We start from the raw sequence: 25,983 nt of genomic DNA on the forward strand, positions 1-25,983 counted from the left end.
GTTGATTGTAGAAACTCCAATTGGAGGTTGAGAAATTCCTTTCTCTTTGTACACTTCAGTCTTGTAAAGCTTGCTTTATACATTAAAACTCTCTTTTTAATGTCAAAAATTACTAGAGACAACCCTCAACATAATGGTAGCCAAACCTTTCTTATTCCAAGTACAAACAATGTTTGGTGGACATTGCTTTATAGACTGCTTGTCACTGCCCCTTGAGTCTGAGGTCTCAGATTAGGACTAGCGTTCTGAAGTGTCCCATTGTCCTTTACCTCCTGCCCCAACCTACTGACCATGCTCACTCCAAATGCTTTGCAACAACTGTAACATTCAGCATCTTCAGCCTCTGCAATCCTAGTTGCTGATTCTCTTGCTCCCTAGAGCTACAGTTTAAACTGATCAAGTTTTTCAATGGTCTCACACATCTGTGTCTAATATTCTTAATCAGATTAGATTTCCCAAAGACAGAGACTAGGTATTTTACTTTTATATTCCTTATGAAAATTCTTTAATGGATATTTAATAAAAGTGCATCAGTTATGGAACATTAATAAACAATAATTTGACGATAGGAGTATGTCTTTAATGTTTCTCAACATTGACGAATACATACAAAAAATTAAGCAACCCAAATTTTGGCTATGTATCAAAATTATATTTTGTAACAAAATATATAAGTTAAATAATTCTATTAGTTTTCAAAAAATTACATTTAATTATCATAGTAACTTTTTTAAAGAGTTGGCAAGGGAATGTCATGAAGTAATTTCTTCTTATATAACAGTACTTTGGTTGGTTATATTCTGAAAAAAGAATGAGACATTTTCTCTTATTCTTTCAAGAAAAGGATCTGTAAGATTTAAATGATCTCCAGGAAAATGTTTCCAATGCTTCAGCTGTGACATGGAGAGAGGTTTCAGAGAGCTAGACTTCTGGTGATGTGGACCAAGCTGACAATTTCTAGAGACAGTGAATTTTTCCAACGAATCACCTGAAATAAGTAAAACAATAAGAAATTCCTTAGGCCAAGCAATGCCCTACTATGATCAATACTTTTTTATTTTATGCCATAATGAGCTCATATAATTTATTACATTTTAGTCTCTGACTTCAATGTCCTCATGGTCTAGTGAGAGAATACATTAAACAAATAATCAAACAGATGTATTACAGGTAATATAATCCCTTATCTAAAACCTTTAGTGCCAGATAGGTTTCCAAATTCAGAATATAATTGGAATAAACTGGGACAGCATTCCATCATCAAACACATTAATATTCTGAAGCAAGTCATATGAATCGTCTTATGAAATGGGTATAGTTCATTATACCCATCATATAACCTAGTTCACTAAGTTACTGACTACCGATAAGTTCACATTGACTTAAGTAAAGTTTTTGCCACCCAATAAGTTTGTTGCAAATTTATACGAGAAAAAACAACTTTTGGTCTTTCAAGCTTTCTGGATTTCAAAATTGAAGACAAGGAACTGTGGAGCTGTATTACACACAGTGTTAAGGGTAAGGAATTAAGATACAGGGGACCCTGAGCACATGTAACAAGAAGAACTGACTTGTTTTATTAAGATCAGAAGGATGAGGAGGCAAGAACCAGATGAGGAAAGGAGGTGAAGCACTCGAGGCAAAGGAATGAAAGTGAAGGGAGTCTGGCACAGTCTGAGGAACTGACAGGAGCCTAAGGCAACCAGAGCCCAGAGAGCAAAGGCAAGAAAGATGCAGGAAGTTGAGTAATGCAGGGTAAAGTGCATTCAAGGACCAGAAGCAAAACATTGTGATCAAATCATGAATGGCAGAGGCTATTGGTTATTTGTGAAATCCCTATGTTTTTACTCCAGGGCACTCAGCCACATTTCCCAGTCTCCCTTACACTTAGATGCAACCACTGAGTCTGTCTATGGAACATGGTAGAAGTGTTCTGGTCATTTCCAGGTCTGGCTTAGAAAAATCCTCACATCACCTGATTTTCTACCCTTCCTCTTCTCTCACCTGCTGGCTGGCAGATGCAGGTATCCCAGCAGGGAACTCTAAGGCCTAAGGGGATGGTAGAATGAAAAGTGGAAGAAGCCTAGTTCACTAAGTCACCTTATAGAAGGCTGTCCACTAGTTACTATCATGTGCCCTGTCACATGAATGAGAAATACACTTCTATTGTGGTAGGCCACTGTGCTTTCCTATTTCAGCATTTACCCTACCCTAATTAACCACTTTAAAGATTTTAGTCTTAAATATATAAACAGGGCATCTGGGTGGCTCAGTCAGTTGAGCATTTGATTCAAGATTTTGGTTCAGGTCACAAGCTCACAGTTTCTGACATCAAGTCCTGCATCAGGATCTGCACTGGCTGCATGGAGCCTGCTTGGGATTCTGTGTCTCCCTCTCTCACCACCCCTCCCCCACTCACTCAAGCTCTCTCTCTCAATAATAAACATTAAATAAATAAATAATAAAATAAAGAGGTTAGTCTCAAAAAAAATAATTGATTAATTAATTAATTAAAATGAAGGGGTGCCTAAGTGGCTCAGTCAGTTGAGCATCCAACTTTGGCTCAGGTCATGATCTCACAGTTCATGGGTTCAAGTCCCATGTTGGGCTGTGTGCTGACAGATTAGAGCCTGGACCCCGCTTCAGATTCTGTGTCTCCCTCTCTCACTGACCCTCCCCTGCTTACGCTCTCTCAAAAATAAATAAACATTAAAAATTTTCTAAAAATTAATTAAAATGAAGACTTTAGTCTCTATCTTTAAGAGTAATGGAAGCTACTAAAAGGGTATTTTTAAACATTTTATTTATGAGGGCATCTGGGTGGCTCAGTTGGTTGAGGATTTGATTTTGGCTCAGGTCACATTCTCATGGTTTGTAAGCCCAAGTCCCATACTGGACTCACTGCTGTCAACATGGAGCCTGCTTTGGATTTTCTGTGCTCTTCTCTCTCTGCCCCTCCCCCACTCACACTCTCTCAGAACTAAACATTAAAAAAAAAAAACATTTTACTCATGGGAAATTTCAAATATATGTAAAAGTTGACATGATAGGGGTACCTAGATGGCTCAGTGGGGTTAAGTATCTGACTTTCACTTAGGTCATGTCTTGTGGTTCATGAGTTTGAGCCCCACATCACAGGCTCTGTGCTAACAGCTCAGACTCTGGAGCCTGCTTCAGATTCTGTGTCTCACTCTTTCTCTGCCCCTCCCCCATCTGCACTCTGTCCTTCTCTGTCTCTCAAAAATAAACATTTAAAAAAAAGTTGACAAGATAGAAATGAAGAACCTAAAGGTTTATTATGCACCCCGCCTTCAGTTACTATCAACTAATAGCCAATCCTGTTTTATTTAAACTGCTTTCTCTACATCTTTATTATGAAATAAATATGTACATATCATTTCAACTATAAATATTTCACTTTGCATTTCTAAAAGATAAAGACTTCAAATTTTATCATACTTAAAAAAACTGTCTTTCCTGAATATCTAAATCCTATCAATGTTCAAAATCATTGAGGTCTTAAGAGATAACATTAAGAATCTAGAAGACAGTAGGATAATACCTTCAAAGTACTGACAAAACAAAAACAAAAACACCATACTGACAAGAATTGTACACTTAGCAAAGACAGCATTAGAGAGACAGAGAAAACAAATACACTCTGAAAAATCAAAGATCGAGAGTTAACCACTAGTAGGCCTTTGTTGGACTAAGCAGAACATGAAAAGACAAAACGGCGCCTGGGTGGTTCAGTCAGTTAAGTGTCCAACTTCAGTTCAGGTCATGATCTCATGGTTTGTGAGTTCAAGCCCCACATTACACTCTCTGCTGTTGGCACAGAGCCTGCTTTGAATCCTCCATCTCCATATCCTTCTGCCCCTCCTTTGCTGCTCACGTGCTCTCTCTTTCAAAAATAAGAAACATTAAAAAATGATAATAAAATAAAATAAAATTATAAATGTACATATTCTCTGAACCAAAAGCACTGATAATTTACCTAACAGATAACACTTGAACATACGGAAAAAGATACATGAATAAAGATATATACTGAGTGGAAAGAACCTAATTAGTAAACCTAATTATACCCATAATTATACCTAATTATACTTGTGGGGGACCTGTACTGATATGGTATATCAATACAATGGAGGATTATATAAGGGAAAAAAGAATAAGGAAGTTTTCTGTAATGATATGGAAAGATCTCAAGATGTACTAGTAAGTGAAAAAGGTACAGACCTATATCTCCTTACTACACTACCTTTTATTGGTAGGAAAACTGGACAAGAATATATATTCAGAGTTCCTTGCATGAGCATAAAAATATGTCTAGAAGGACATACAAAAAGCTAATAATGGTTATGGGACATGGGCTAGAAATTAGGCAGACAAGGTTATCATAGAAGAGTTTTCATATATACATTTTATATATTTAAATAGCTGAACCATGTAAATATATTAGCAATTTATAAGTTAAAATACTTAATTTTTAAATCTGTAAAATAAGATAAAGTTGATTTGGTAGCAGAAAATTTGACTAATATGCCAGAACTCTAAACTACATAATTAAGAGAATACACATGATTTTCACGCACAAAAGAAACATTTACAAAGTGACCACATACCAGGCCACACACCACATGTGTATAGGTACCAAAGAATCAATATCTCGCAGACCATATATCTGACAACACTCCAGTAGCCAGAACACAATAACAAAAACTAAAATACATTTAAAAAATACTTTTATATAACGCATGAGTCAAAGAGGAAATCATGATGGAAAATAGAAAACATTTAGAACTGAATAATAAAAAGACTGCATATCAAAATTATGAGATTCAGCTTAGAGGAAAATTTACAGCCTTAAATAGTCAACATCATCAAGCTAAGCATTCAACTTGAAAAATAAGAAAAAGAACATTAGAATAAATATGAGGAAAAATGAAGAGAAGAGAAAATAAGAGAAGAAATTATTAAAATAGAAAAACCATCCAAGAGAAAGAATGAAATGTTGACTTACATAAAATATAAATTCTTTCCTGTAAGTCTTATACAGTCTAACTTCTTAAACCTTTTCAACACAATTTAGCCAAGGGACTTCTAACTACTGGATATTGCTTGCTCAAGTCCTACTCCTGACTCAGTTCCTATCTGAACGGCGTCCACTCTGGAGGGCTGACATTCTCAGGCTCACTTAAGCAGCACTAGGAGTCCGTCAAGTACTGAGAAGTATGGTGGCCCATGCTAACTGCCTCAGAAAGTAAGACCACGTTATAAATAAGCTCTAAACAACAACAACAAAAAAATCACAGTAGGATTATTCTGTCACGTGTATGTTTTTAAGGAAATAGAAATAAGGATTAAAAACATTTTTGTAACTCCAAAGCCATTATACCAGGATTTGTAAGATTTTCCTAAACAAGTTAAACTTTTCACAGCTAATTCAGAAGAAGCTAAATGAAGAGAACTAATAAGGTTCTAATTAATATTCCCTCAAATATTCATCTGGCAGGTGCCCTACAACCTGAGAAGAAAAAGAAAAGTAATAAATGCAAATGCTAAATATTTCAGTTATTCTGTATTTAAATGTTTTCAACTGCTAAAGAGAGATAAATTAACTTCACCATCATAACAGAATTAAAATACAACTAACCTGTATGATCTTTTTCTCCTATACATTCACAGTCAAGCAGGTCATGAGTAACACAATGCGAACTTTCATGTAAGGTGAACAAATTTTTAAGCTCCTCTACTGAAAACTGGATATGTTCAGAGGTCTTGGTTAGGTCTACCACTGCCCCCGAAAGATCTTGCTTACTGATTTGTCTCTGATAAATCTTTTCTTCTATTGTACCTAAAGAGAAAACATTGATTAGATTTGCTTCAGATCTTTAAGTCTGTTATATTTATAGGGTAAAACATGTCTATTATCACACTAGTTAACAAAATAACAGTATTTCTGATATCAAAGCACAGACTGACCAAAAAACATTTTTTTAAATTCTTCAAACAGACTACATTTTTTGTCATACTGAAGGCTCATTACCTGTGGTTAGAAGTCTGTAAATATGTACAGGATGTTTCTGACCATCTCTCCATACTCTAGACATTGCCTATAGAAAACAGATAAGAATTCTGAGAGCACAGAAGAAACCAGTAGCCCTGTCCACATAAGCATATTGCTTCTACTAACAAGATAAGCATGTTTATTGTTAACATATTTAAGATTAGGAATTCTACATTTCACTTATAGCTTCAGAAAACAAAGCCCACTGGTACCCAAGCATTCTCCACTTCATTTTTTCCTGGAAAGAAAGGGAGCGATGAACACTCACTGTGGCTCTGAAAAGGGGTGCAGGGCTGTCACACAACAGTGAGGGAATTTATCCGCATCAAAGAACAGGACAGCGAGTTTGGACAGCAAGAACGCAAAGGACCAAGCATAGCATGGGCCTGGAGGGTTTATTCTCAGTCCAAGTAGCTTATGAATCCCTAAGATACCTGCAATCAGTTCAGGCTCTAGGTAGATTCTTGTGGTTTCACAATGTATCAATGATAGTGTAAACAGTTAGTATTCAAATCCCGCACATTCCAAAGAAATGTCTCACTTTCAACCAGCTCCTGGGAGATAAATTCTAAGCCCTTGTCAATTCCTGCCTGATAAGAGCATCTTAATTTACCTAAGGCCTTGGGCCACAGAAGATAGTTTTTACTAACAATATGTATAACTCAGGTGTGGGCTGTAGACCAGTTTGACCTGTGGTGGGGTTGGAGACTGAGCAACTTAGGACAGCCACACTGCTACTCAATGCCTACATGAAGAACCTCCAACAAAATCTCTTGACACCATGACACCACGCCTTGAGTGAAGTTCTCTGGATGGTAATACTCCAATATGTGTTGTCACTCATCAATGCTGGGAGAATTAAGTGTTGCACATACAACTTCCGTGGAAGAGGACAAGTGGAAGCTTGTGCCTCATCTCTCCTGAACTCCCCATGTGCCTTTTACCTTTACTGATTTTAGTCTATAGCCTTTCACTGTAATAAACCATAACTACGAGTATAGCGGTTTTTCTGGGTTCTGTGGGTCCTTCTAGTAATCTCTGAACCTGAGGGTTGTCTTTGAGTTCCCCAACACAGACACTAAGTGAGATGCAAACTGTAGGGAGAAATCTGAAAATATGTGAAGATAGACTGTATTCCAAAGAGAACAAAGCTGCTTCTGAAATATTTTCCTAAATCAGCTATCTGTACTATACCCTGCACAAACATTGATCATAGCATCTATAACACTTTACTGTCTTTCCCTGATAGTCATGAGCATACTGAAGACCCAACTGTGCAGTAAAGTAGAGAACAGAGAAATACAGGTTTGGGTGTGAATCCTGGCTCTGCCTCTCATAAGCTAGTGGCCCAGAACAAGCTTCCATATCTTTATCTGTAAAACAGGGCTAATAATATCCACACTTGCAGGATTATTGTGAAGATTAATCAGATGTAAAGCACCTAGCAGAGTGCCTGATAGAAAGTAAGGACTCACTATACAGCACTTATTATATATCTCTTCATTTTCATATCCCAGCAGGCATTGGGTCCACAGTATGCATTCTATAACACTTATTTTTTTCATGTTTGCTTATTTGTTTGGAAAGAAAGAGTATGTGCATGCATGCAAGAGAGGCGGAGAGATAGAGAATCCCAAGATCCTGAGCAGGCTCCATGGTGCCAGTGCAGAGCCTGACACAGGGCTGGAACTCACAAACCATGAGATCATGAACTGAGCCAAAATCAAGAGTCAGATGTTTAACCAAGTGAGCCACGAAGGTGCCCCATAATGTTTATTTAATTCATAAAAAGTCATACCTGGATATCAGTGGCTGGATTCCAATCAATGTCATACAGAATTAAGTGAGATCCTCCAATAAGGTTAAGTCCCACACCACCAGCTTTTGAACTTAACAAAAAAATAAAATCAGAAGAGTATTTACTATTAAAGCCATCAACAATTTGCTGTCTTTGAGAGATTGGTGTTTGTCCATCAAGTCTTGTATAAGCATATCCATGACGCTTGCATACTTCTTGTAGAATATTCAAGGTTTGTGTGTAGTTGGACACCAACACCACCCTGCCAATCAAAAAGAAAGAGTTGTTATACATAGATTTAAAGCAGTATTGGGTTTTTTTAACTGAAGGGAAATACTACAGTGATACTATCAGTGATATTTATAGAATATGCAGCAATGACCTTGTACAATTAAATCACAGGTTCTCCTTAAAATTCAATTTTTAATTTTTTTATGTTTATTTAGTTTTGAGAGAGAGAGAGATAGGAGAGAGAGAGAGAGAGAGAGACAGAGTGCAAGCAGGGGAGGGGCAGAGAGAAGGGGATACACAGAATCCAAAGCAGGCACCAGGCTCCAAGCTGTCAACATAGAGCCCAACACAGGGCTCAAAGTCACGAACTGTGAAATCATGACCTGAGCCAAAGTCAGATGCTTAACCAATTGAGTCACCCAGGCACCCCTCAAATTCAACTTTTAAATCAATATCTAAGAAACTTCCAGTATTAAGATAGTGGAAGAAAGACCTGTCTGCTTTCTTCACCTCTCTGAAGCCACCCTAAAAATAGCAGGATAAGAAACAGAAATAACTGTACCTTTGATAAAGCAAGGAGATAATTGTATGTGAAAACAGAGAATTATGGAATAGTGACCTGCTGAGGAATACATAGAACATAAAACCTAAGTGCTCAAAGAGGTAGATTCTAATAAGAAACAAGCACAAATGTATTCATATCAGAGAATCTTAAGACACTTCAGAAGGAAGGAGTTTAGAAGGCAGCTATTATAAAAGTACTGGTAAACAGAATCTAAACTCTACTCCTATGACTATTCTTCAATGGCTAGAATGTTTATATTCTGGAGAAAGTAACACAAAGAAAACTGAGAGCAAGGGACTCTAGAAGGCAAAGATACAGTAAAATATCAAAATGAAAGCCTGCATACTGGATGTAAGATCCCAGTTCCCTTTTACTGCCAACTCCCAGAATACCAATAGCTAGGCATTCTTCTCACATCTCACCTCAAAAAGATAGTATTGTAAGATTCATCTCTGAATGACTGAAACGACCCCGAAGAAAAGGTCCACAGATATGGAGTCCCCAAATAAAAAAGCCAGCTTACTATCTAATTACCCAACGAGGGCCACCAGTCCTACTCGGACACATAGAGTGTTCAATTAATGTTTTACTACATTATTCATAAATACAAATGAATCACCAACTATTTGAGGTGAGGTTCCAACATGAAAATAGAAACTAAAATGAATAAACAAAAAAAGAAACCTGTATAAAACAGAGCAATGGAGGAAACAGGAGACAATTTTAAGAAGATAATTAATATTCTCAAATAAACAGCAGGGGCACACGGGTGGCTCAGTTGGTTAAGCATCTGACTTTGGCTCGGGTCACAATCTCATGGTTCCATGACTTTGAGCCCCACATCGGCCTCTATGCTGACAGCTCAGAGCCTGGAGCCTGCTTCAGAGTCTGTGTCTGTGTCCCCTCCTCTGCTCACACTCTGTGTCCGTCTCTCAAAATTAAATAAACATTAAAAAAAACTTTTTTAAAAATAAAAATAAATAAATAAATAAAAAGAACCAGAGAGAAATTCTGGAGATGAAAATGTGGATCTGACAAGACAGCACTAACAGCACATGAGCCAGCAATATACTAGGGGATGTGGGGACTCCACTGAGAAACAGGATGCAAAGGCAGAGAGGAACTGGGGACTGTTGTTTTATAAAGAGCCTTTTAACACCTCAAAAAATAAAAATTTTAAAACAATAAAATGATGTAAAATATAAAACCAGTATTTATTACAATAGCTGAAGTTCGATAATTAAGCAAAAAATAAAAATAAGGTCAAGAATCTTTCCTATACATTTACATTATTAGCACTAGAAATCTAAAAACAATGAAGCAAATTTTAACAGTTATAGTTTTCTTAATTATCTATGCTAAGAAGGGAAAGATAATCCAACAATATATTTGTATTTCTTATACCAGTTACTTTTCGTTACATAAAAAACCATCCCAAAATTCAGTGGCTTAAAACAACAACCATTCATTTGCTATTTAGCTTGCAAACTGTAGTATTAAAAAGAAAATCACAGACCCAAAATGGCATCACTTAGGTCAAGACCCCAAGTCAGTAACCAAAACTTGATAACAAACCTAACTGCAATTTCAGCCCCCAAGGAAGATAACCTTTAACCAGTCAACATGGAATTTCCTGACTAATACTATGAAATAGACCCCTTCTGCTCCCTTTAGGAGGGCAACACTGCTTAAACAATGCTAATAAATTCCTTTCTTACCCTCCCACCCCCCTACTCCCCCCCCAACTCCCCTCCTCTCAAAACCTTTTTGTTAGTTGAGCTCAGCAGAGCTCCTCTCTAGTTACTTGCTAGATGGGATGCTGCCTGGTTCAGGAATTGTTTAATAAAGCCAATTAGATCTTCAAATTTACTTGGTTGAATTTTGCTTTTTAACAGTAGGTTCGCAATTTAGACTGGGCTCAGCTAGAAGATTCCTCTGCTGGTCATGGCTGGGCTGACTCAAGCATCTGCAGTCAGCTGCCACGTCAACTGGGGACTAGGTGACCTACTCACCAAGCTAGTCAAGGTTTATTCACACAGTGACAGAAAGTTTCCAGGAACCCAAGGGAGGACAAGCCCCAATGCACAAGATCTTTGCAAGTCTCTCTTTTGTACCATATTTGCCAACATCGCATGGTCCAATGCAAGTCATGTAGCTCAGAGTCAGAGTGGGAAATCACATGGAGAAGAACTTAGACCATTTTTGCAATCTACCACAATCCCTATACTACTATTTCAATCATTTTTCCTTCCTCTTTCTCTTCTATTATTGTTAGAGTAGGCAGTTAGTCAGGCTTTAATAGTATGCCTGAATGCCAGCAAAGGGGGTGTCAAGGCCAGGTACCAGGAAAGTCAGCAACCTGTCCCAGCAGCATTCCACAAACAAGGCCACAAAAAGTCAGATCAAACCAAACAGGCCCAAGGCAAAAAAGGTCAGAGACCCTGACCAAGTAAGGGAGAAAAGACGCAAAATGCTGCTCCCAAAGAAATCCTCTCCCCAAACAATAAATAGCCCACCTCTCAGTTAACAACTAACTGTCAATAGAAGAGAGAGACGCAAACTTCCCAAACTTCCCCCTTCAGCTCACCGGCTCTCACATCTCCAAAGCGTAGTCTCACTTGAATAAACTCACTTGCACAGCTTAACCACTCTGTCTGGTGTGTCCCTGAATTCTTTTCTTATGACCAGACTGAGAGCCTGCAGAGATGTTTTGGGACAGGCTAGATGGGGGCTTCAGGGCCTGGAGCCAGTTCACACAGCAACATTGTAGGGACGAATAACATTATATAAATATATTAATTTTTTCTGATATAACTTCACTAGACAGAGAAAAAAAAAAAAACACCTCTGGCTTAATCCTTTCCCCCAACAAATCCTTACAAGGCTAGATGCAGATTGATGGGATAGGTGACTATCTTGGTAAGGGATCCCAGACAATCCTTTTAGAGGTCTAGAGCAGCAGCCCCACACACGTACATACCACTTGGAAACAGGCTATTATTTTTATGTTCACTAGACTGCCCCCTAAGACAACTGAAATCTGTAGGCAAGGTGTCAGGTATAGTACAGCGGCAGGTGTACCCAGCAGGAGAGTCTCCACACAAGAGAGGTACAGGGGCTGGAACGCAGCAGGAAGTCTGCTCACCGAGCCATGGAGCCTAGTGCATGAATGCAACAACCAGGAGGGAAAATAAATGTTTTTAAATTTTGAACTTTCCTTTTTAAAAATTCCGTAAAAGGGTCACCTGGTGGACAAGTCAAGAGTTCTCAGCTATGCCTCCACCCAGTTCTAACACATCTTAACCTGCTCAAAAACACTGTATGTACTAGAAGACCTCTTCCTGAAGACCTAAAATAGCACAATCTGGTTCAAGTTCCTGGAACCAAACACTAACTTTTTAAAGGTTTAGAATGCTTGTGCATAGGCAGCCCAGCCCTGGAAAGCCTGGCTTCTATACCCAATTAGCCTTTTTAAAACAAGAGCGGGGGCGCCTGGGTGGCTTAGTCGGTTAAGCGTCCGACTTTCCCTTAGGTCATGATCTCGCGGTTGGTGGGTTCGAGCCCCGCATCGGGCTCTGTGCTGACTGCCAGCTCAAAGCCTGGAGCCTGTTTCAGTCTGTGACTCCCTCTCTCTCTGACCCCCTCCCCTGCTCACGCTATCTCTCTCTCTCTCCTAGAAATAAATAAAAATATTAAAAAAAAAAAACAACAAGAGCCACAGCTCAACACCTAAAAAACAACCCAATTAGAAAATGGCAAAGGACTTAAATAAATGTTTCTCCAGTGAAAACATACAAATGGCCAGCAAGTATATGAAAAGGTGCCCAACATCACTAATCACAAGGGAAATGCAAATCAAAACCGCAATGAGATATGACCTCACATCCATTAGGTTGCCTATTATAAAAAAAAAAAAAAAAAAAAAAAAACAGAAAATAACATTATTGGTGAGAATGTGAAGAAATTAGAAACCTTGTGCATTGTTGGTGGAAATGTAAAATGGTGTAGCTGCTACAAAAAGTAGTATGGGGGCACCTGGGTAGCTCAGTCGGTCAAGTATCCAACTCTTGATTTTAGTTCAGATCATGATCTCACAGTTCATGAGTTAGAGCCCTGCACTGGGCTCTGTGCTGACAGTGCAGAGCCTGCTTGGGATTCTCTGCCTCCCTCTTTCTCTGCCTCTCCCCTGATCATGCTCTCTCTCTCAAATAAACTTAAAAGAAAAGAAATGAAAAAAGAAAAGAAAAGAAGAGAAAAGAAAAGAGAAGAAAAGAAGAGAAGAGAAGTATGGTGGCTCTTCAAAAAAATTAAAAAAGACTTCCCAAATGAGCCATCAATTCCGCGTCTGGGTACACAGCCAAAAGAACCAAAGGCAGGGTCTTGAAGGCATATTTGTACACCCATGTTGATAGCAGTAGTATTCACAATAGCCAAAAGGTGGAAGCTACCCAAGTGACCTTCAACAGATGAATGGATAAACAAATGTGGAAAATACATACAATGGAATATTATTCAGCCTTAAAAAGGAAAGAAATTCTGACACATGCTACAACATGGATGAAGCTTGAGAATAAATACTAAGCTAAAATATACTGTTTGATTTCACTCTTATGAGGTACATAGAGTGGTCAGATTCACAGAGACAGAAAGTAGGAGGGTGGTTCCCAGGAGCCGAGGAGGCAACGGGCCTGGGGAGTTGTTATACACTGGGTACAGTTTCAGTTTTGCAAGATGAAAAGAGTTCTGGAGACTGGTTGCACAATAATGTGAATGACACTACTAAACAATACACTTAGAAATAGTTAGGACGAGGGGCGCCTGGGTGGCTCAGTCAGTTAAGCATCTGACTCATGATTTTGGCTCAGGTCATGATGCCAGGGTCGTGGGACTGAGCCCCATGTCGGGATCTACACTGACAGCATGGTGACTGCTTGGGATTTTCTCTGTCCTCTCTGTCCTTCCCCTGCTTGTGCTCCCTCTCTCTCAAAATAAATGAACATAAAAAATATTTTTAAAAATAGTTAAGGTGGCAAATTTATGTTATGCATATTTTACAACGTTTTAAATTTGTAATTTTTTAATGTTTATTTTTTGAGAGACAGCACATGAGTGGGGGAGGGGTAGAGAGAGAGGGAGACATAGAATCTGAAGCAGGCTCTAGGCTCTGAGCTGTCGGCTCATAAAAAACATACTTATTTAATAAAATAAGGAAACATTTTAATAAAACATTTCCCTTATTTCCTTAAATGAAGTAGTCCTTATTTCCTTATTTTAATTCCTTCATTGTTATGAAAAATAAACCTAAAAATATACACAAGTCAAATGATATTATAAATGCTCCAAAGAGGTTATGTAAGATCCCTTGACAATTAAAAGTAATTACTATTTTGCTATATTTTCTATGTATTTTTGCCTTAATTCACAAATAAAGTTTGATACAAAGATAATTAGGACATAGTCCCTGCATTATAAATACTGATATTTAAGAGAACTAATGTGAGAACTAATATAATGTGAGAAGAGCTCCAGAAGAGACAGGGACAGGGCCCAAAGGGAGTACAGAAGAGGGTCATCTAACTCAATCTGAGGCTGGGGGATTCCAAAGGGAGAAGGCATCAGAGCCAAGTCTGGATGAAGAGAAAAAGCTGTTCAGGTGACTGAGAAGTGAAGGCAATGGAGGCGTGGGAGCTTGTCACAGGTAAAAGCAGAGGTTGAGAAGCAGAGCAAACGACAAGCCCTGCAGGTGTCTGGTATAACTGAACCACATGTAAATGTGGAGTGATGGCAAATGAGACTGGAAAAGGAGGCATTAGCCAGGTCGTGAAGAGCCTTGCCCAATGTGCTACAGATTTTAGAAATTCCTGGAAGACAATTAGGAGTCTTCAAAGGACTTTTACAGAAGAGAGGGATGTGTTCACATTTGTAGTTTAGAAATATAATTTAGGGCAATGTTGATATGTAATGAGGTTCAAAGTTAGAGGGAAGTAGTTTATAAGAGACCATCATAACCCAAATCATTAATTATAAGAGTCAAATAAAAATCTTGGTACCAGAAAGGAGGTATATTCCAAGATTATGAAATAACAATCTAGGATTCAGTGACTGACAAGGTTGAATGAGTGAAGGAGAAAAGTGCGTCTAGAATGACTAGATTTTCTGCTTGGATTATGGTGCCATTCATCAAACCAAGGAATTGATGAAAAACAATCAGGTTTGCCATGGATGAAGCTGTTGGGGATATCCGCTTCTTAAAGTCTTACACGACATCAAGAAAGATTTAGACGTCCATTAAACAGTAAGAAATAAGGACGTGGGAATGAGAAGGCAGAGTTGGACCAGAGATAGAGACCTGTTTTCAAGACTGTATGAGTGAGAGTTGAAACCATGAGGAGTAGAAGAAACCAAGGAAGGATGTTTAGAGTAAGAAGAAGGCTATGGAGAAACCCCAAGAAGTAGTGACATTTGGGGCACCTGGGTGCCTCCGTTGGCTGTGTGTCCAACTCTTGATTTTGGCTCAGGCCATTGTCTAAGTTTTGTGAGTTCAAGTTCGAGCCCCACAAGGCTCTGAGCTGACAGGGTGGAGCTTGCTTGAGAGTCTCCCTCCTTCTCTGCCCCTCCCCCACTCACACTCCCTCTGTCTCTATCAAACTAAATAAACTTAAAAAAAAAGTATCAACATTTGAGTGACAGAAAAGAAGAAAGGATTCTGAATGAGATTACTAAATTAGGTGTTGGATATCAAAAGGCATCTCCAGGTTTTTGTAAACATACATATCTACTTTAGATATAGTTTTTCTTAAATAAAGACCATGACCCCAAAGGAGGAAGAAGGGGAACTAAAGCAATAGTCTAAACCAAAATTTCATGAGCACTTACAAGCAAGTTTATTAAATTGACCTCTTACTTTTCAGTAGGACGAAGTTCACGGATAACGGCTAAGAGCTTCAACAGCACCTGGAGTTTTCCTGATTCTTCCTCGGTAAACGTGAGAGGATTGTAATCAGCAGGGAACACATTTACCAAGCCTTCATACAGACTCCTTTCTTCATCTTCATCCCAAGTTGAACTACATTCTTTTTCCTGTTTAAAAGGATGACTGTTAACACTGGCTCATGTTTGTTTTGTTAGCTGGGAGATAAAGAAATGCTAAAATTATGGGGGGAAGTGAAGATTAATAGCCACCTGAAAAGACCAAGCTAACTATTATATAAATCTTCATAGGTTATGATTTGGTCATTTTTGAAAAAGGTAACATGCATCCTACTGAGTTAATTACAGAGCCATTCCGATGCAGTCTCCTAGTGCAGGCAATCTTCACCCTACAAGGGAAGCATCACTGCCCACATGTTCCTTGGGAAGGGGAGGAGGGACAGCAGAGAAATGAGAAGCAACTAGAGTACGAACAGTGATACAACGGTTCTCTCCAAAACCCTGAGATCTCTCTTCACTGATACCTCTTTTCCTCTCTTTTCTCCTTCCATTACTTCTTTCCTGATTTGTGGGCTTCACACACCACCTCCCAGGTTATATTCAGAATCAAGCATAAGTTTACTCACTCTTATGAGCAATTTCTCCTAGCAATTTCTTCCACAAGAAGGAACAATTCTGCCATAAATTAGTAGAAGTTTATTCCTACTTATATTTTGTTCATATTACCTATAGTTTTTAGAGTAATTTTATTCCAAAGTGATGATCAGCACCTCTGAAATTCCTCTTCCAAAAGTGTCTAGATGACATGTGAATACTTAACTAAAAATATACTTATTAACTACAGCACTTTTTAGGTTAAATTTCTGATACTGGCTGGTCTCACTTTCTTCCACATTTACCAGATTTATCACTGTTTTAAAAACTTTGTTCAACCTACTCCACCTGCCTAAACTGCTTCCTCATTTTTCTGTCCAATTTTCCCAATCCTATAGATACTTAAAGACTCAATGTAAATTCCACTTGATTATTTATAGCCCTTTTCTGGGTGGCAAAGGGCAAACCTTTAATGGTTACAAAGTACATTTCAACTTTGGCCTTATTTGAGAAGTTAACTATATACTTTATTATACTTCCCTACGTTTTCATGGGTGTTTCCATGGGTATTCCCTCTTTAATAATTCCAGAAACACTCGGCAGTGAATCCTATAGTGTAAGATGCGAGGCACAGAATACATTTGGTTTATTTCCAAAATATGACAATAGCTGGGTAAAATTGCTTGATTAAAAATGCCTGGAAACCTAAGATACGAACATCACTAGGATATACAAGGGGAAAGACTGGTTGCTGGCTTCTTCAGCTTAGGTCAGCTAATATGCCTATACCCTGGAGAGGTCATCAAAAGACCACAGACTCAGGATCTAGTCCACAGCTTTTTATGTTCAGAAACTGAATAAGCTTAAGCTCTAGGCAAATGAGCCACACTAATGAAATTAAGAAACAAAGTCAGAATATAAATGTATTGACCTTCAAAGGAGACCTGCCTATTTATTTTATTATTTTTTTAATGTTTTATTTCTTCATGAGAGAGAGAGAGTATAATCAGGGGAGGGGCAGAGAGAGAGGGAGACACAGAATCCAAAGACAGGCTCCAGGCTCTGAGCTGTCAGCACAGAGCCTGACGCAGGGCTGGAACCCAAGAACCGCAAGATCATGACCTGAGCCAAAGTCAGAAACTTTACAGCCTGAGCCACCCAGGGGCCCCGAGACCTGCCTATTTAAACCAAGTGGTCTATGCATTCTGTCACATGAAACCACAAGGAAAGCCAAATCACTAGCAGAAAGTTGTCTGGTGAATATTAAATCAAAATACAAGAGATGGTGATCTTATGGCACAAGTTCTTAGCCAGGAACATGTAATAAGAATCAATCACTTGGGGAATCACTTTTTCCAAATCCTAATACTTGGGTCCTACACTCAGAGATTCTGAATCAGTCAGTCCATAGGTGTTGAGGTCTCAACAAATGGAGTTTTAAAAGCTCTCCAGGTTATAATGCTAATACCCCTAATTAAGAACCAACTAACAGATAATATCTTCATTCTGTGACAGCCTGATAAATCACCTCCAACGCAGGGGAATTTACGAGTTAGAGCTCTCATATTGGGTAGTCACGGCACTCACTCTTCTGATTCTCTGTAGACTTTGGTTATCAGTTACATTTCTTTTGGTTATATTCCACTCACATTTCCTGAAAAGAAACCCATCACCTTGACTGAACTTGGGAAAAAACTTAGTTTCAACAGGAACACATTTATAAAAACTCTGCTTAAAGGTTATTTATACATGTAGAAGGCTCATTTCAGCCATTTTCTATTGATCCTCATTTTCTATGATGTTAGAGAAAAGGCTTCACAAAACAAGACTCAGATTGTTACGTTATGCACCCTATTTGAAGCCTGTGGTATCCAGTGCCTATTACTAGTTAACTGGTGCATTCAGGGCTATGATAAAGTCTACCTTTTAAGGGAGAATTTTTGGCTTCTATTTTTGCTAGGCATCATGCCCAAAGGGTTTAATTTTTATCACTGTATATAAAATCTGTTTCTTAAAAAGTTGATTAATAAATTGTTATAATCCTGCTTACTGCAGAGTTATAGAAAGCTGACTTCTCCTATGATAAACTATGTAAATATACCTCATTGAAGGATAAACTTGAAGAATTCTGGGAGAAGGCTCCATTTTCCAAGTACATAACTAATGACTTCAAGTGTGATGCAGCATCCATGGGTTTTCTTTTGTTTTGTTTGTAAATTATGATTTTGTTGTTTAAAGAAAAAAATAAAAGAATAAAAAATGTTCTAAAAAAGTGTTAAGAATAGGGCACCTAGGTGGCTTAGTTGGTTGGGTGTCTGACTTTAGCTCAGGTCTCGATCTCATGGTTCGTGAGTTCGAGCCCTATGTCGGGCTCTGTGCTGACAGCTCAGAGCCTGGAGCCTGCTTCAGATTCTGTGTCTCCCTGCCTCTCTGCCCCTTGCCTGCTCACACTGCCTCTCTGTCTCAAAAATAAATAAACATTAAAAAAAGAATTTTTTTTTTTAGTGTTAAGAATGAGCTGGGGATAACAGAGTTTTCACAGTCATTGTTTAATTTCTATGGTCAGGCATTCTGCTAGGTTATTTCCAAGTTCCTATGGCAACTTGATGAAATAGTATGTTCACAAAAGTCATTATTGTCTCTGCTTTAGAAATAACAAAAATAAAGTCTCTTCAGATGTAATTTGACCATGGTTAAATTTGCCCTTAAAGGGGCACCTGGGTGGCTCAGTCGGTTGAGCATCTGACTTCGGCTCAGGTCATGATCTCATAGTTTATGGGTTTGAGGCCCACATCCAGCTTTGTGCTGACAGCTTCAGATTCTCTCTCTCCCTTTCTCTCTGACCTCCCCAACTCACGAAAAATAAAAATAATTAAAAAAATAAAAACTTGCCCCTAAAGAACTGGTAAGTAGTAGAATAGGGACCCAGTTCTAACTCCAAAGCAGAAAACTCTCACTATACTCCAAACTGCTTATGTTTATTAAAAATTCAAACATTTAGCTCAACTGTGTAATCATTAAAACTCATACTTGGAGAAGGTATCTAATTTGGGAAAATGTTCCCAATTTATTTAGTGGAGAAAAAAGTAGATTTTAAAATAATAAGTATAACATCATTAAAATTAAGTTTCTGTAGAACTAGATTATATATAGTATCTTTGAGTCCCTGTTTCCTCACCAAAAAAAAAAAAAAAAAACCAAAAATGGGGATGATACCAATACTTACTCCACAGTTCTGTAAAGAATAAACAAAATAATACTAGAAAAACATTTAGACCAACTTGACAATAAACTATTTGTAAAAAAAACAAAAAACATTTAGTGTTGGGTACATTTATTGGCTAAGATTATTAATATCAAAATATGGGTTTTTTTCTGGCTAAAGAACTTTATTTCTTGATAATAAATTCCTAAAAGTACTGCCAGGCCACAAATTACAAAGAATTTTAAAGCTTTGATACACATTGCCAACTATCTTTCAGTTATACCAATTCATATTCTATCCAGATGATTTTAATTTTCTTCTGATTTTCTGAATTTTATAAATGTCATACATGTTTCATATATTACTTTTATAATGGGAAAAAATTATTTTCAATGATAAATTTTCTATTTGCACCAAACAAAACTGATTGGCTATATATCTATAAAATAGGAAGGAGGACCACAGCAGAGAATTAGTTACACAAGATACCAAAGGGCATGGGGCAAACTCTAGAAGGCAATGCCTCACATCCATTTCATCCCTTGTTCAGTCCTATATATATGGACATCCTCTGAACAAACAGAAGGCTGGATAAGCTGTACAGATGAAACATATAGGAGAGGCTGTAGAGCTTCTGGAAAACCCACAAATGCATCCCCTGAGGTTGGTCCAATCTGCCCTCTTAGATTCACATCACACAGACCCTTAGCTCATATCTCTGACACAGTCTCACATACTACTTACCTTTATAGAGTTGAACAAAAGGCAGGGGTGATTGCATAGTTTTTTAAGAGCTCCTATACATATTAGATGAGGACTATTTCCCAACAACCCTTGAAGGCAGAATCTGACAGCCTGAGAATTCAACAGCTTTCGATAAAGCTCAATTTGTAGTTCTCCTGGTCGGCAAAAGACTACAGTCTCTATTTTAGGTGGAAGATATTTATTTATGACTTCTTGGGTTCTTCTAAGGATAAAAAGCCCAGTGAGGCAAGTAAGTTCAGCTGCTCTTTTCTCTCCTAACTCCTTTTCTTCCTATGGAAAAAACACAGACTTAAAAGTGTTACAAAAAATAACTGCAATTAAAAGGGACATTAAACATTTTATAACAATAAACCATTTACTAATTACATCCCTTCAGATTTTCTTTTTTACAGAATAAATTCAGTATGAGTTTGGGATAAAAAAACCAACCATCATCTCTTTATTTTTCAATTTTAAATGTTTATTTATTTATTTTTGAAAGAGAGAGAGCACAAGCAGGGGAGGGGCAGAGAGAGAGATACACACATAGAATGCGAAGCAGCCTCCAGCTCTGAGCTGTCAGCACAGAGTCCGATGCAGGACTCGATCCCAAAAATATCACGACCTGAGCCCGAGTCGGATACTTAACCGACTGAGCCTCCCAGAAGCACCATCATTTCTTTCAATGTTCAGTATAACCATTTAATTAAATGAAGCCAGTGTCCTAATCTTTGTTCGGCTATTAGCACCATTGAGAGCCATCAGAAATCAACAATCAACAAATTAAATTATTCTAAAAGTAAGCTTTTATGTGAAGACTATCATGGTATATAGTCTTAAAATCATCAACAAAGAACTAATTCAGCAAATTCTTGGAAGCAAATATTTTGACAAGTTATTGATCCTAAAATTAAACCTACAATAAATTACTGGCACAAAGCACAGCTAATTCTTTCAAAATCATTACAACACTGTTCATTAGAAATGTTTGCTCCCAATTTGTTTGTTTCTTCTTGCTTCTTTCTAAGTTTTTGCCATAGTACTTTTTTAAATCAAGACACAGTATGATTGATATATAGGTTTAAACCTTTTTTGAGCATACATAACTTCACAGTTAAGCTTAAAATAAAATCCCAAATGTATATATTCATTTCTATATAAATCATAAGAAATTCCCCCCACATTTTAAAACTATTTTCAATTTTTATTACAAAAGAAATAGACTCACTGAAGAAAAGTCAGAAAATATAGTTATGCAAAAACTGATTTATAAAATCGAAACTAAGTTTAATCAATCAGAAACAACCGCTACTGTCAATATTTTTATGTATATCTTCCAAGTCTTTTTTCCTTATATTAACATATAAATTTATTTAACATTTTACTTTTACTTTTATTTGTAACAAAAACAGGATCTCTATAGTTGAAGCTTCATGGGAACAAGGTACCATTCAGTTTGGCTTTTCACTGTATTCCCTAGTATCTAACACTTTGCATTTGGCCTACTTTTATGTTTAACATAGAAGTGTTGGGTAAATAAATGAATGTGATTTTATTTTTAAATAACATGATTATCATTTTCCATGCTATTAAATATATTCACAAACTATTATTGTGTATCATTCCTGGTTCATGGGAATTGTTCAATAAATATTTACTGACTATCATTTGATTAATTCTGAGATATATATTTTTTTACACTTTAACTTCTCTCATATAGGATGCTTTTTTAAATTTGTTTTTAATATTTCTTTTCAGAGAGAAAGAGAGAGAGTGGGGAAGGAGTGGAGAGACATGGGGACAGAGGATCCCAAGCGGGCTCTGTGCTGAGAGCGGAGAGCCTGATGTGGGGCTTGAACTGTGAGATCATGACCTGAGCCAAAGTCGGACATTTAACCGACTGAGTCACCAGGTGCCCTGATATAGGATGCTTTTATTATTAATGACTTTTTAAACTATACTTATTAGCATGTTTTCCTTAGTGGTTCATTAAATAATGATGCATCTTACAGTTGGTATTATTTCTACATTGTGTTTAACAACATGAAGACTCTGCTTTAACCATTTTCCTACCTTTAGAAATATATGTCTCCAATTAGTTTGTTTCCTTTTGGTTTTAGAACTTTTTACCCTTACAACTAAGACTTTAAGCACATCTATGATTATTTCTTTTTTTTTATAAAATTTTTTTTAATGTTTTATTTATTTCTGAGAGAGAGAGAGACAGCATGAGCAGGGCAGGGTCAGAGCAAGAGGGAGATACAGAATCTGAAACAGGCTCCAGGCTCTGAGCTAGCTGTCAGCACAGAGCCCGATGCGGGGCTTGAACCCACAAACCCTGAGATCATGACCTGAGGCGAAGTTGGACGCTTAACCGACTGAGCCACCCAGGCGCCCCTATTCCTTTATAATAAATTGCAAAAAAGTGGTATTGCCACACCACAAAATATGCACAATTTTAAGGCTTTTGATACATAATTGCCAAGCTATTCTCCAATTGTACCAATTTACATTCCAACCAGTAGACGATAGTACTCTCATCTATACTTTCTATCACTATGCAAATTGAACCAACTAGCGGCAGCTAGGTGGCTCAGTTGGTTAAGCGTCTCAGGTCACGAACTCATGTCTCATCGGTTTGAACCCCACATCAGGCTCTGTGCTGACAGCCCAGAGCATGGAGCCTGCTTCAGATTCTGTGTCTCCCTCTCTCTCTACCCCTCACCTGCTCTCTTTCTCAAAAATAAATAAAACATTAAAAAATAAAACTGAACCAACCAAAACACCAATAGAAGAGTGAGGCACCTGGGTGGCTCAGTCAAGTGAGCATCCAACTTCAGCTCAGGTCATGATCTCACAAGTTCATGAGTTCAAGCTCTACATCAGGCTCACTGCTGTTGGCACAAAGCCTGCTTAAGATCCTGTCTCCCTGTCTCTGCCCTTCCCCCACCTGTGCTCTCTCAAAAATAAATAAAACATTCTAGGATTCCTGGGGTGGCTCAGTCAATTAAGCATCTGACTTTCAACTCAGGTCATGATCTCACAGTTCGAGAGTTAGAGCCCTGCATTGGGCTCTCTGCTGTCAGCATGGAACCCACTTCAGATCCTCTGTCCCCACCTCTCTCTGACTCTCTCCCACTATGTACGTGCTCTCTCTCTCTCAAAAATAAACATTTAAAAATTAATTAATTATTTATTTTTGTTAACATTTTATTTATTTTTGAGACAGAGAGACAGAATGAGTGGGACAGGGCCACAGAGGGAGGGAGACACAGAATCCAAAGCAGGCTCCAGGCTCTGAGCTGTCAGCACAGTCCAATGCAGGGCTCAAATCCACAAACTATGAGATCACGACCTGAGCCAAAGTTGGACACTTAATCAACTTAGCCACCCACGCACTCCAATAAATAAAACATTTTTTTAAAAAGTTATTTTATGGTTCTTTTAGTTTACTTTCTTTAATATCAGTAGAAATAAATATTTTCATATGTTTACTATCATTTATAATTCTTTGTGAATGTCTATTCATGATTTTTTTTTAAATGTTTATTTATTTCTAGGAGACAGAGAGAGAGACAGCGTGAGCAGGGGAGGGTCAGAGAGAGAGGGAGACACAGACTCTGAAACAGGCTCCAGGCTCTGAGCTGGCAGTCAGCACAGAGCCCGACGCGGGGCTCGAACCCACGAACCGTGAGATCGTGACCTAAGCGAAAGTCGGACGCTTAACCGACTAAGCCACCCAGGCGCCCCCATTCATGATTTTTTTAATGTGATATTATTTTCTAAAACAAAGAAAACAGGAAGAATTGAAGGATTGTGGAAAAATAAAGAATTTAATAGTTTAATTTTTCCTGAATTAAAATACTGCCCAAGTTGTGGATGATTTTCCTGGACATAGAGCCTTTTTAAAAAACCTATTTATTGGGGCACCTGGGTGGCTCAGTCGGTTAAGCATCCGACTTCAGCTCAGGTCATGATCTCATGGTTGGTGAGTTTGAGCCCCACATTGGGCTCTGTGCTGACATCTCAGAGGCTGGAGCCTGCTTTGGATTCTGTGTCTCCCTCTCTCTCTGCCCCTTCCCTGCTCATGCTTTGTTTCTCTCTGTCTCAATAATAAATAAAACATTAAAAAAAATTTTAAACCTATTTATTAAAGTAAATTATACCTCAGAAGCAGAAGGTTGTCTCGATAAAATGATGGGTTCTTCATATATTTTTCTATAAGACGACAAAGAGCCTAATATTCCTGGATTTACAAAATCAATTAATGCAAAAAATTCTTGAAGATCATTCTGAACTGGAGTACCTAAAGAGAAAAACAAGTGATAAAAAGGTCAAGTTTGTGTTTTATAGTCACAGGTATTTGTAGAAATTTGTACTTTCTTCCCTAACAAAACTAAAATAAAGGCTTTAGAGATGAGAAAAAGCAACCAAACCCAAGTGAAAAAAAAAAAAATTAAGAACCATATGAATTTTTAACTCTGGATTTAACTCTATTTTTAACTTCAGCATAGCAGCTGTGTCCAGGCTCTGGAGTCTGACTAGCCTGGGATCAAATCCCACCTGCATCATTTACTCTCTGAGTGATCCTAAGCAAGTTATGTACCTCAGTTTACTTCTAGAAAATAGGGACAATAATAGTAGCTCCTAGGATTGTAAGGAGCAAATTAGTTAATCCATATACTAAGAACAGTGCCTAAAGCACAATAAATGTTCCATAACTGTTGGTGATTCTTAATATTATTATAACTGTGTGACTCTGAACAAGATTCTTAAGCTCTTAAATTCAGGATTGTTTTACTTATAAAAGTGGGACGATAACAATTTCCCAGTGGTATTACAATGAAAAGTAAAGACACTATATGTACCCTGTAGCACAGTGACTGACATTTAGTAAATATTCAGTGAATGACACCTATCATTTTTACCTTTCAAAGTTTTCAGATCAAATTGAGATCTTCACTAATCCTAAAGGTTGACACAAATATACCCTGCATAAATTACATACTCAATAATTTTTGGCTAACTAATTTTCAAAGAAACATTAGCACGTTTCAATAATTACATCAAAAAACAGGGAGGGGTGCCTGGGTGGCTCAATTGTTTAAGCATCTGGCTTCAGCTCAGGTCATGACCTCACAGTTTTTGAGTTTAAGAGTCTCATCAGGCTTTCAGATTCTGTATCTCCCTCTCTCTCTGATCCTCCCCTCCTCACACTGTCTCTCTCTCTGTCTCTCAGAAATAAATTAAAAAAAATTTTTTTTTAATCTTTAAAGAAAAAAACACACAAAGAAACCATGTAAGTCAGTATAGTCCTACAGCATAATTTCAGATGACATTCAAATAACAGACTAGAAAAAGTTGTCCAGGGGCGCCTGAGTGGCTCAGTCAGTTAAGCATCCGACTTCGGCTCAGGTCATGATCTCACGGTTAGTGGGTTCGAGCCCCACGTCGGGCTCTGTGCTGACAGCTAGCTCGGAGCCTGGAGCCTCTTTCGGATTCTGTGTCTCCCTCTCTCTCTGACCCTCCCCTGCTCATGCTGTCTCTCTCAGAAATAAACAAAACATTAAAAAAAAAAAAAGTTGTCCAAAAATGTAAGAGGTAAATAAAAATGTACTTATTCATTAACATAGACAACATGAATTTTACAATGCCAGAGAATTTAATAATCATGCCCCTCAAAATTAAATAGGTCAACCCCAGGACCAATGCTTATTGTTTAACACATCTAGTCAGTTCTAAATTTTTAGACACATAATAGCCTTTGAGAAAATATACTTATACTGGTATGCATTTTGGTAAGTCTTTAAACAAATATCCATGACAATGACTAAAAAAGATAG

The 25,983-nt window shown here is 37.8% G+C and overlaps 1 protein-coding gene across 1 annotated transcript in view; it reads right to left on the minus strand.

Annotated features, from left to right (window-relative positions):
- Nucleotides 1–581: 581 nt before the first annotated feature.
- The window catches only part of RAD54B (RAD54 homolog B), an 82,983-nt gene continuing 57,581 nt past the window's right edge, over nucleotides 582–25,983 (minus strand). Inside the window, exons 9-15 of the mRNA XM_039216508.1 lie at nucleotides 24,307–24,446; nucleotides 20,141–20,431; nucleotides 15,572–15,747; nucleotides 7,872–8,133; nucleotides 6,053–6,119; nucleotides 5,660–5,860; nucleotides 582–988 (exon numbers count right to left, since the gene is read on the minus strand). Coding sequence (XP_039072439.1) covers nucleotides 771–988; nucleotides 5,660–5,860; nucleotides 6,053–6,119; nucleotides 7,872–8,133; nucleotides 15,572–15,747; nucleotides 20,141–20,431; nucleotides 24,307–24,446 — 1,355 coding nt within the window. The 3' untranslated portion in view covers nucleotides 582–770. The remainder of the gene's footprint in view (nucleotides 989–5,659; nucleotides 5,861–6,052; nucleotides 6,120–7,871; nucleotides 8,134–15,571; nucleotides 15,748–20,140; nucleotides 20,432–24,306; nucleotides 24,447–25,983) is intronic.

Source organism: Hyaena hyaena, unplaced genomic scaffold, assembly GCF_003009895.1.
Source record: "Hyaena hyaena isolate Hyena2069 unplaced genomic scaffold, ASM300989v1 scaffold_635, whole genome shotgun sequence".
In the NCBI taxonomy this organism is placed as follows: domain Eukaryota; kingdom Metazoa; phylum Chordata; class Mammalia; order Carnivora; family Hyaenidae; genus Hyaena; species Hyaena hyaena.